General features: G+C 40.4%; 1 protein-coding gene across 1 annotated transcript in view; it reads left to right on the top strand.

Moving 5' to 3' along the window:
* The first annotated feature begins 181 nt into the window (after nucleotides 1-181).
* The window catches only part of HSF5 (heat shock transcription factor 5), a 43,020-nt gene continuing 31,832 nt past the window's right edge, over nucleotides 182-11,369 (top strand). Inside the window, exons 1-2 of the mRNA XM_032429161.1 lie at nucleotides 182-797; nucleotides 6,559-6,933. Coding sequence (XP_032285052.1) covers nucleotides 182-797; nucleotides 6,559-6,933 — 991 coding nt within the window. The remainder of the gene's footprint in view (nucleotides 798-6,558; nucleotides 6,934-11,369) is intronic.

Raw genomic sequence — 11,369 nt, 5'->3', positions numbered from 1 at the left:
TTGGCCGCGCTGCAAGGCGCGGCGGGGGCTCGTGCGCCAACGGTCCCAGGGTCCGCGGCGGCCAGGCGCAGGCAGCAGGGGGGGCAGGGCGCAGCGAAGGCCGGGCGAGGGTGGGGGGGATCGAGAACGGGGTGGGAGAGCCAGGCTCGGCGGGGCGAGTCCCAGTGCCCGGGCGGGGGCGATGGAGGAGGCGCTGCTCTCCACCCCCATCAACCCCAACAACTTCCCCGCCAAGCTGTGGCGGTTGGTGAACAGTCCCCGGTACCGCTCGATCCGCTGGGACGGCCGTGGCGAGGGGCTGCTCATCGACCAGCCGCTCTTCGAGGCCGAGCTGCTCAGCCCGCCCGGGACAGGGGCTGGGGGCGGCGGCGGGGGCGGCGTGGGGGGCGCCGGGGCCGAGCCCGAACTCTTCAAAACCACCAACTTCACCAGCTTCATCCGCCAGCTCAACCTCTACGGCTTCCGCAAGGTGGTGCTGGGCGGGCCGGGCGCGGCGGGGCCCGGGCCGGGGCCAGGGGGCGGCGGGCCGGCGGGCGACGGGCCGCTCCACCACTTCCACAGCCCGCACTTCCGCCGCGACCAGCCGCAGCTGCTCGTGCACCTCAAGAGGCTCACCAGCGCCAACAAGGCCAAGCTGGCGGCCGGCCTGGAGGTGCCCTGCCGGCCGCCCAACCGCTTCCAGAGGCTCCTCATCACGTCGGCCTCGGCCTCGGCCTCGGCTTCGGCCTCCGCTTCCCCCTCCCCGCTGCAGCACCAGGAGCCGCCGCCGTCCGCGGGGCCCCGGCCCGAGCCGCACGGTGAGTCCTCGCCCGCGGCAGGGCACATGGGGCACCAGGGAGCAACCGCCACTGACGAGGGCATTTCGCACATCCTCCCCCGTGAGGTGATCCGCTTGCTGCTGTGCTTCCCGAGAAATAAGCCACGTCGCCTCCACCGTTTCCAGCACCCCTTTCCGCCAGTACCTCCCCTGGAAAGAGGCCATAAGCGCTGAGTCCCTTCTGGTTAGTTGTCCACTGGCGGCCAAAGGGACCTCTGCCGTAGGCTCTCGCTCTTCCCGGCCCCTCTTGAAACCCAAACCTCCATGGCCATTTACCTTCTTCTTGAGACCCTTACCTTACCTTGAACGTCTAGAATAAGTAGCACTAGGTCGGGAAGAAACACCAAAGGGTCTCTGCTCTAATGCGAAGCAAAACAGAGTTACTGTAGAGGGTGCGAATATGATGGTCAAGGTAGGAAGGAACAGAGTCACGGCCACAAAAACAGAACGTTTATACCGACCGAGGGAAAGTGAACAAGGTACCTTGAGTGGAAGTGTGTCCTTGAAGGGACAGGCCGTCTTCCACCCCTCAGACACATCATTTTTTTTTTTTTTTAAAGATTTTATTTATTTATTTGAGAGAGAGAGAATGAGAGTCAGAGGGTGAAGCAGACTCCCTGCCGAGCAGGGAGCCCGATGTGGGACTCGATCCAGGGACTCCAGGATCATGACCTGAGCCGAAGGCAGTTGCTTAACCAACTGAGCCACCCAGGTGCCCAATCATATTGTAGGTTTAAGGAATGTATAGAAAGGTCGACATTGTTTATATATCTTAAGAGCAAAAACGTAGGAATATATTTAATTGTTTATAAGATACTGTTCCTGCGTCCAATGAATTGGTTAAACATTTCTTTCATTGTAACTAATTAGAGCTGATGTTTACTTAAGGTGTTATGGTTAGGCAAACATAAGGCAGAAATGGTGTTCTTTACTGTCAGGTTGTAGTTTAAAAGAATTTTAGAAAGTTCACATTTACAGTCTTTGAATCTTTCACTCTACACCTTTCAGTATTGAAAGAACTTTCTATAACTATGTATTTACTAAAAGCTCAAAAATTCTCTGTGGTAGAAAATTATTTTATCAACTTGATTTCTGGTGCTCTTCCCCCTCCTCTGGGAAGGTGAGGGTGGCAATAATCCTTCTCTCTGTGTAAAGAGTCCATGACATGAGACAGTATTCCAAGACAGCAACTGGATATAATAATGAGAATTTATTCTTTGCCTTCAGTAGAAACATTTTCACCATGTTAATTTGGATTTAACATAATGTGTAAGGATTATTTTTCAGATATGGGAAACTTTAAAAATACACAAACAGAAGTAGCACTTTGTTCAGTTTAACCTCAGCCCAGGGTTATGAATGAGGCAGCATTTTGTTCATTTGGAATTTAGAAGATAAGGGATTATAAGCTTGTGTGTCTGTGGAGTTTAGAAGATAAGGGATTAGGTTAGAGTTCTAGTAACAAGATGGAAAAATAGCAGTGGCCTAGGAATGTTCTAAAGGAATTCTAAAGGAATATTAAGCTGCTTCCATGTGATGGCCATTGATTTTGGTGGGGTATTGAATGGGGAAAGGCAATGGAGATAATACCATGGCATACATTTGGCAGAATCTCTGACATGGATGTTTGTTTTTCAGGCTGTGTATCTGGTGGGCATAAGGAGAAAAGACTGGGAAGTGTGTTCTTGGGAGATATAAGCACTTCAGAGAAACCTATACGTGCATACATAAAGAGAAGACCTTGCTCACTCTTTTCACTTCTCTTTCTTTTTCCCTCACCTCTGTTAAACCCAGTTGTATTCTAAGGATAGAGTCCATTTTATTTTCTTTGATATTTTTAATTTATTTTAAAATATTTTTATTTATATGAGAGCGAGCACAAGTAGGGGGAGGGGCATGAGAGAGCACAAGGTGGAGGAAGGGCAAAGGAAGAGGGAGAGGCAGACTCCCTACTGAGCAGTGAGCCCAGCACCAGGCTCTCCATCCCAGGACCCCATGATCATGACCTGAGCTGAAGGCAGACACATAACCAACTGAGCCACCCAGGCGCCCCGGGTAGAGTCCATTTTTTTTTTTTTTTTTAAGATTTTATTTATTTATTTGACAGAGAGAGAGCACAAGCAGGGGGAGCAGCAGAAGGAGAGGGAGAAGTGGGCTTCCCGCGGAGCAGGGAGCCCGATGCAGGGCTCGATCCCAGGACCCCGGATCATGACCTGAGCCGAAGGCAGATGCCTAACGACTGAGCCACCCAGGCGCCCCAATAGAGTCCATTTTAATTAAAGAAATACAGGGGCTGCCTGTGGTCTGATTGTTTTCACTTATAGTTCAGTTGGGCGGCATTTTAAAGATTATTTATTGAATAACAAATTTAATTCATACTTTTGCTTTATCAATAATACATCAATCCACATATAACTAGATCATTGCAGTTTTCATGCATTTACTATTTTTTACTGTCCTGCCTGTTGGTATGTGCGGAAGGTATGTCATTTGTGGATTGTCTATACCATAGGCTTGGTTCACTAAGGAATTGTGTTACTGGTGTGGGTGGGATGTAATTCTAAGTTCAAGAATACTGGGCCAACTTTGTTTGCTTTAATTCTGTGTTCTAAGCCCTTGGCTCTTCTGTTTGTCTTTACTTTTTTTTTTTTTTTACATAATTTTTATTCATCTTGAATCTTTCATTAGTTTATGCCTGACTATACTGTTGCTTCTTAGTTTCCACTTTGTTTACTGTGTTCTACTTCAGCTTATGGTTTGAATACTTCTTTTTTTTTTTTGCAATAGAATCCTTTAAGTACCTATTTCTCTTACCAAGATCCATTGAACTAACTGTCTTGTTCACCTTTCAGGAATGTACTTGATAAGAAATGTGAAGATCACATGTTTTTCCTTTTTTTTTTTTTGGTCCACTTTTGTTATTTTGCACTTAAGTGGCAATTTATTTTACAATATTTGTTAGCAGTATTTGTTAAAACTTTCTAAACTAAGTAACAAGTGTGAGCAATAGTAGATAATCCGTTTTGGCCTGGGGATACCAAGCTCACAGGAGGCAAGTTTTTCCTGGGAATTGATTAACTCAGATTCATTTATATAGAAGGAATAGGATCTTTAAGAACAGAAATCCATCCTGCCTTGCATTTCCAGAGTTCTGGATTTAAACTTTGCCAAATATATCTTGAAGATGTTCTGAAAACCTATAGATGATATTCTGTGAAGTTGGTCAGAATAGAACCCCATGAGATAACCCTAAACAGTAAATAAGAGCTGAACATGTTTTAGTTCTTTATTTTAAAAAACAAATGAAAAGGAATGCCCTTCTAATCCTATCAGCGTTCTTATGTTAGCAGCATCTAAAAATCCGTAAGTATTTGGCTATCACTCAGAGTTTATCGCGATAGATAAACTAAAGAATAAAGCTAATTCTTTAATTAGCTGCTTAAGTTATTGACAATCTGTAAATTCATTAATAGCTTAACTCTAAAGAAGGTAGAAGAAAGATTAGCTATTGCACACTGTAGCAATACGTAGTTTTAGCATGTGAAGCATCCAAGGAAGAATCAAATGGTGGGTAGTTTTAGACCTCAGAAACAGCTGTTGTAAAGAGCAAAAAATGTTTCTTTAGGTCTTAAGGGATTGCACTCGTAGTTCAAAGTGTGTATACATATGGAATTGTTAGTCAGATACCATTAAAACTATTTTTTGTACTTTAGAGGAAAAGAGGAAAAGCAGTTTTTAAGAGGTGATATCATTTGAATACATTCAATCTTTTGAACTAAGATTTTTTTCTGTTAGATTTAGACCTCTTGATTTCCAGGGCTCTAGAATTTGTGTGTATATATGTATGTATATATTTGTTTTTGGCATTAATGCTCTATTCCTTTTAAAATTTTTATCATTTTTTAAGAGTTTAAGAAAATTGATTTGAATCAGTCAGTGCCAAACCGGAAGTGGTTAGGAGTACTCTTAATGCTTTAATTTAATTTAATTTTTAAAAAGATTTTATTCATTTATTTGACAGAGAGAGTGCAGGAGAGCACTAACAGTAGGAGTGGCAGAGGGAGAGGGAGAAGCAGGCCAAGCCCCAACGGGCGGGGGGGGGGTCCAACCCCAGGACTCTGGGATCATGACCTGAGCTGAAGGCAGTTGCTTAGCCAACTGAGCCACTCAGGGGCCCCTATTTTATTTTTGAGAGAGAGAGACAGTGAGTGGAGTGGAGGTGCAGAGGGAGAGAAAGAATTTTTTTTTTTTTAAGATTTTTTAAATTTATTCATTTGAGACTGAGAGCACGCGCGCACAGCATGAGCAGGGGAGAGAGGGAGAGGGAGAGGGAGAAGCAGACTTCTCCCTGAGCCCGGAGCCCGACCGGGGGCTCAGTCCCAGGACCTGGAGATCGTGACCTGAGCCAAAGGCAGACGCTTAACCATCTGAGCCACCCAGGCGCCCCGAGAGAGAGAATCCTAAGCAGGCTCCACACCGGCACAGAGCCCCACGTGGGACTCCATCTCAGGACATCATGACCTGAGCCAAAATCAAGAGTCAGATGCTTAACCAACTGAGCCACCCAGGTGCCCCCTAATGTTTTATTCTTTAGAGGAAATAAAACACCAAAGAAATAGAATGAAAGATGTATAACATGTTGAATGGGATTACAGTTTAAATATTTGGAAAAGTAGGTTTTTGAGTGCCATCTTTTACCATGTAGTTTAACAGATGAGTAGCACATAAATTAGACTTTTCCTCTGTTTAATAGATTAGTTTAATAAAGCAAATTGAAAGGAATTTGTGAACCACATGATTTAATACATGATGTCTTCCTGGAAATAAATTAGCCTAGCTTTATGTTCAAGAATTACAGTCTGAAAAATCAGTTCAACTTGAAACATGTGTATTTTCTTTTTCTCTTTATATAGTATTGCCCTTTCTCTGTCTTCATCATCTCCACTTTTTAATTCCTTTCTACCTTACTAGATAAGAGAAAGCAAATATCAGAATCTTTGGGCCTGAGTATGTGGATTTTTAACAAACTCTCTAGGTGATTTCAGATGTAAATCAGTGTTTGAGAGTTACTGATATCTAGGAAGGGACTCTACTAGAGATCCTCTGAAGAACAAAAGACCATGGAAAATTTTTGATTAATTTAAGAAAGGAAAGAAGAGAACTGAGTTAAAGTTTTCAAGCCTGATTTTTCTGCAAAGATTATCACATAAAAAAAAAAATTGAAGGGGAGTAAAGAACATTAACTTTCTTTTTGGTTTATGTTATAGTTCTTGTTTGATCTACACTTATTTATTTTATATATACAGTTGAGTGTTTACTTTCATGCCTATTATTAAGGTTTCTAAATGATTTGAAAGACTGAATGGAATTTCTAAAACTTCTAGGAAGTAGCTTACAGATTGGAAAAATCTGGGTCAATCAGTTGAGGTAAAAAAAGGTAAGATGACTGAATCGTCTATAAAAGGCTTTGAACATTGACTTTGATTTAACATTTGACTTAATATTAGAGTTTGGCTACTTTGTGTCTTATGACAGTAATATTGAGAACCAAGCAAAAGTTTGATTATTTTTTTAGCATTATATGTGTATTCTGGATTCTGAACTTGTTTTTACCAGAACTAAATTTCTGTTGTGTTAAAAATCGCTGAGAATTCAACATATTCATATTTTGTGATTTTTGGTTTACAACATCCAGTGGTATAATGTAAAATTAGTAAATGTGTTCTTCCTTTTTTATGCAGGACCAGTGGCTGTAGGACAATTCCACCGGTCATTCCGGCGAGATAGTTTGTCTCCTTACTCCTACGTATCGACTTCATCCCACAACCACAGTACTTTCCCTCTGAAAGGTTTAGATCGGACCCCGATTCCTCCTAGAACATGGCAGAACTCCCTTGGAATGCACCCAGGACAAGTGGAAACGTCTCCCACTTTTTCAGATAAAGGGGTTCCATTTCCTGTACTGCAGAGGTTTCCAACTGAGGTTACCTATACCCTGCAGCCAAGCGCCACATCCGTACACGTTCAACAAGGTCCTCAAACAATGGTCAGCTCCTCCCAAAAATATAGTAACTACACACCCTCAGCGCAGTACTCCCAAGCCTACTATCCAACAGGTATGAGAAATTCAAGTTCAGTGGCTTCTCTTAAAGTACTTTATAATGAACGTTTATATTTTTAATGCATTTCTGCATGCTTAAAAATAGGAATATGCACCTAAGAAATGTCAAAGATTTCTGATGAGGGCATAGTTTTAAGCAATACATAAAATTTCATTGTGTTCTTAAGGATTGTGAAAATTCTGTTGGGTACGTAAAAGTATATGTTTTTAGTGAAACTTCTGTATCTTTTAAATGTGTCCTAGTAATGAAATTAGGATATAGTACATTGGGACCTTGTTTTAACTTTGCTGTTGGTGCAGTATTTTGTTTCTTTTCTTTAAAAAAAAATTATACACATGTTATAGTTGGCCCTTGAACAGTGCAGTTTTGGGGTGCTGACTCCCATGCAGTTGAAAATCTGTGTATAACTTTTTTTTTTTTTAAAGATTTTATTTATTTATTTGACAGAGAGAGACACAACGAGAGAGGGAACACAAGCAGGGGGTGTGGGAGAGGGAGAAGCAGGCTTCTGCCAAGCAGGGAGCCCGATGCTGGGCTCGATCCCAGGACCCTGGGACCATGACCTGAGCCAAAGGCAGACGCTTAACGACTGAGCCACCCACGTGCCCCTGTGTATAACTTTTGACTGCCCCAGAATTTAACTACTAATTACCTATTGTTGACTGGAAGCCTTGCCTAAGATGAGGTAAAGAGTTGATTAGCACATAGTTTGTATGTTATATGTATTATATACTGTATTCTTACAGTAAGCTAGAGAAAAGAACATGTTATTAAGAAAATCATAAGAAAAAATACATTTACAATACTGTACTGTATCAAAAAAATCCACATGTAAGTGGACCCACATAGTTCAAACTCATGTTCAAGGGCCAACTGTATATACTGTATTTTTTAATATTATAGGTGAGATTACCTCATAATGAAATCATTTTAGTATCTCAGTAATGAAGTTTAATAAAAGAACACACTCTCTATCTCTTAAAACTAAATTATATTCTTTTTTTTTTTAAATTATATTCTTTTAGTAAAAACATGATGGTGTGATTTGACAGTGCAGTCCCTTCAGTGTTAATCCCAGCCAGCTAAGAAGTGCGGAGTAGGAGTAGCAGAGAAGAGAACCTGACAATGATAATTGACCTAGAGTTCAGCCAAGGGCATTGAAGACATACTGTAGATCTCAAGCCACTAATCGGGAATCCTTATAGTGACCATGTGTTTAGCTTCTTGCGGGGAGGGGAGTGTCTTTTGGGAGGGGTACAGTTTTGCAAGATTAATAGCCTTTCCTTTCCATTCAAATGTATCTTCGATTTTGCTGGAGCACCATATAGTCATGGTGTGTTTCATCATGTAGAGTACTTTAATACTGAGTGACAAAATGGGGCAATGGAAATAAGACAAGGGTCAAGGCTTTCAGAAAAGACCAGAGAGAGAAGAAAGAGGGCATTCCTTTGTTAATACTCTAGGAATATTAATTTTCTCAAAAATGTAGATCTGGAAGCGATCTCTAGAGGTATTTTGTTAGACCATTTCTCCTAGGCAAGAGGAAATCAAAAGCTAAAATAAGTGGAAGGAATGTAAATTTGATAAGGGAATAAAATAATTTGTTGACTTTTACAAGTTCTCCATCTGGTAACTTCTGTTTGTAACAGGACTCACTATTTTCTAGCTGTATCATCCAACTGTATTCTTTTATTATTGGCTTATTGCATTCTACCTAAATATAACAGTAAAAGGGATTGTTTTATTTTCCCAAAATATTTAATATTTTAATATTAAAATAATAAAACAAGAGTTTAAATTAGATTGGGTTTTATATATTTTTAGAGCTGCTACTCTTTTGGGTAGGTGGAGTTGAGAAGGAAAACACAAAGGAAGTATATGGATTAGGGATGACTTAGCACTTTTATTAATTTTGCCTATTAGAAATCTAAATTTTTTTTTTTACCTTCTTATAAAGAAAAAGGTTGAAGTCTAGTATTTTTCCAGATTTTCAGCTACTTCTTTGAAAAACAAAAATATGTGTGATCTTTAAAAATAGAAGATGACTAAATTCATGTTAGAAGTTTTAGATCTTATGTATAGCAACAAATAGGGTCAGATTTTTATTGGTGAATAGTTTAATTAAAGATTTTATTTATTTGACAGAGACACAGCGAGAGAGGGAACACAAGCAGGGGGAGTGGGAGAAGCAGGCTTCCCGCCAAGCAGGGAGCCTGATGTGGGCTTGATCCCAGGACCCTGGGACCACGACCTGAGCCAAAGGCAGATGCTTAACGACTGAGCCACCCAGGCGCCCCCAATTCAACATTTTAATAAACAGATTAGACATTACTATCTAAATGATAACTTCAGCTGCATTCCGGGTATGCATAGAATGTATATACATACATAGAGAGAGATTGTCTGTGTCTTCCTTACACTTGCTTTACATTCTATAGCCCATCAGCTGGATAATACCGCTGCTCCCCCTTTCTTTTACCAGTAAGTGTTTCTCTCTCCTTTCCTAAACTCCCTCCAAAGCCCCCTCCTCAAACTACTAAAGACTCAGAAGCTTCTGGGGAGTTTAAATTTGGAAGGACTGCAGCAAGAGAGATGTAGAAAGGTGCTTAACCTTCCAATTTGTAATTTTGGAGGCATTTTCCCATGGACATATTAGGGTGGTTTAGAAGCCAAATTAGCCTATGTGATGATGTGTCTATGGAAAAATATATTTCAAGTTCCAGACAATCCTCTCAGAAACACTTGGTTCCAAATTTTATGAGAACCACTTATGTATTATGTACCAGAAAACACTACAAATAGTTAATATTATTCATTCATTATAGAAATACCACTTGTTAAATTATTATGATTTAGGATATGTTATTTTAAAAATATTTTATGTTAGCTTGGATATAAAATTATAAATTAAGAATTGTCTCCAAGAGTTCAAGGTAAGGACTAGGAAAGAGGCATTAAAAGAACAAGTAAGTGCTGCTGATGTTTTCATAGCTTACAGGGCATGTGAAATAGAATCTTATGTTATCTGAATTTTTGTTTTGTCTCCTTTAATAGGGATAATTGAAATGACTATAACGTTTCTGAGTTTATAAGAATAAGAAATGTCATGATCTCATGATGACATCTAATACATAGAGTAGGTCTGTGATAAAGCAAAACTGCTTTGAACATTCTGAAGTACTATATAAATAAAAGGTTGTATTGTTAAATACAAAAGACTTGGTATGGAAAAGAAAGTACCTTAAAAATACTGTAGAAGAATTTGATTCCTCCAAATTTTAGGTGAAGGAAGCAAAAAGTAGTGAGCAATTTAACCAATTATTTAGTGAGTACCTGTTTATGAAGAGCATTACAAATGACTTTTCCAAAGTTCAATAGAATATCATTCTCAGAGGCAGGGTAATAATTACTCCCAAATCCAGCTCTTAAAGTAATAATGAAGTAACTAATTTTGGAATAATGGCCATACTTGAATCTTTTTGAAGGATTTGAGGTTTGGATCAAATTTTAGTAGACAGCAACACCTGACTTCATTTAAAAATTATATTGACAATAAATTTGGATCTGGTCTTCAAATAATATAACCAGTAAATTTTGAATGTTGTCATATTTTATAAATCAATTTCTCTAGTAAAGCCAAAGATTGAGACTGGAAAATTGGTGGCAGACTGACTCATAAAATGACTCATCTGAATCCATGCTTACATTCGTCATTCCTCTCTTGAAGTGCCTGTTTTCTTTGCCTGGCTCACTACATTTTTTCCACTCTTATCACTCCTTCAAAGACAAAATGTTGGAGATCCAGTATTGATTGACTCTTTTTAGTCTTGCTTTATCTTGGGTTCATTTTTTTCCCTCTGATGTTATTTATATAGCAGTCACTATGACCAAGCATTGTTCTGAGTATTTTCCAAATATCAATTCATTTAATCCTCATGACAACCTTACAAGATTAGAAGTGTAATTATCCTCATTTTATAAGTTAGGAAACTGAAACACAACTAGTCGGAGGCAAGGCTGGGGAACAGACCCAGGCAAACTTGACTCAGGAGTCGGTTCTTTGGTCATTGCGCTCTGTTACCTGCCTGCCTCTCATACAGAGAGAGACTTTTTGTTTTATCTTTTGAGAGACTGTTTCTTGCTATGTCTCCTTCCTGGAGTTAGTTACTCCCAGAAAGGGTAGACAACAGAAAATGATGGAGGGACCTACCCTTCTATGCTGCTGGTGGCAGTGGGACTACCCTGGATTATTGACTCATCCTACCCAAGCAGTGAGAACATCCTCCCAACTGCTAGAATGGGGGCCTAGTTTGGGGCCTCTGAGGAGTGGGGCTGCCTCTAATACATTTCTGTATACCCCTCTACCCAGCATGGTGCTCGGCTATAATGATTCCCTAGTAAATAGTGTATTGAATGGAATGAAATAATTC

This window comes from Phoca vitulina, unplaced genomic scaffold (genome assembly GCF_004348235.1).
Source record: "Phoca vitulina isolate PV1807 unplaced genomic scaffold, GSC_HSeal_1.0 scaffold40, whole genome shotgun sequence".
NCBI classification, from domain to species: domain Eukaryota; kingdom Metazoa; phylum Chordata; class Mammalia; order Carnivora; family Phocidae; genus Phoca; species Phoca vitulina.
Note: the sequence above shows the minus strand (reverse complement) of the source record. Positions and strands in the feature narration are given on the sequence as shown.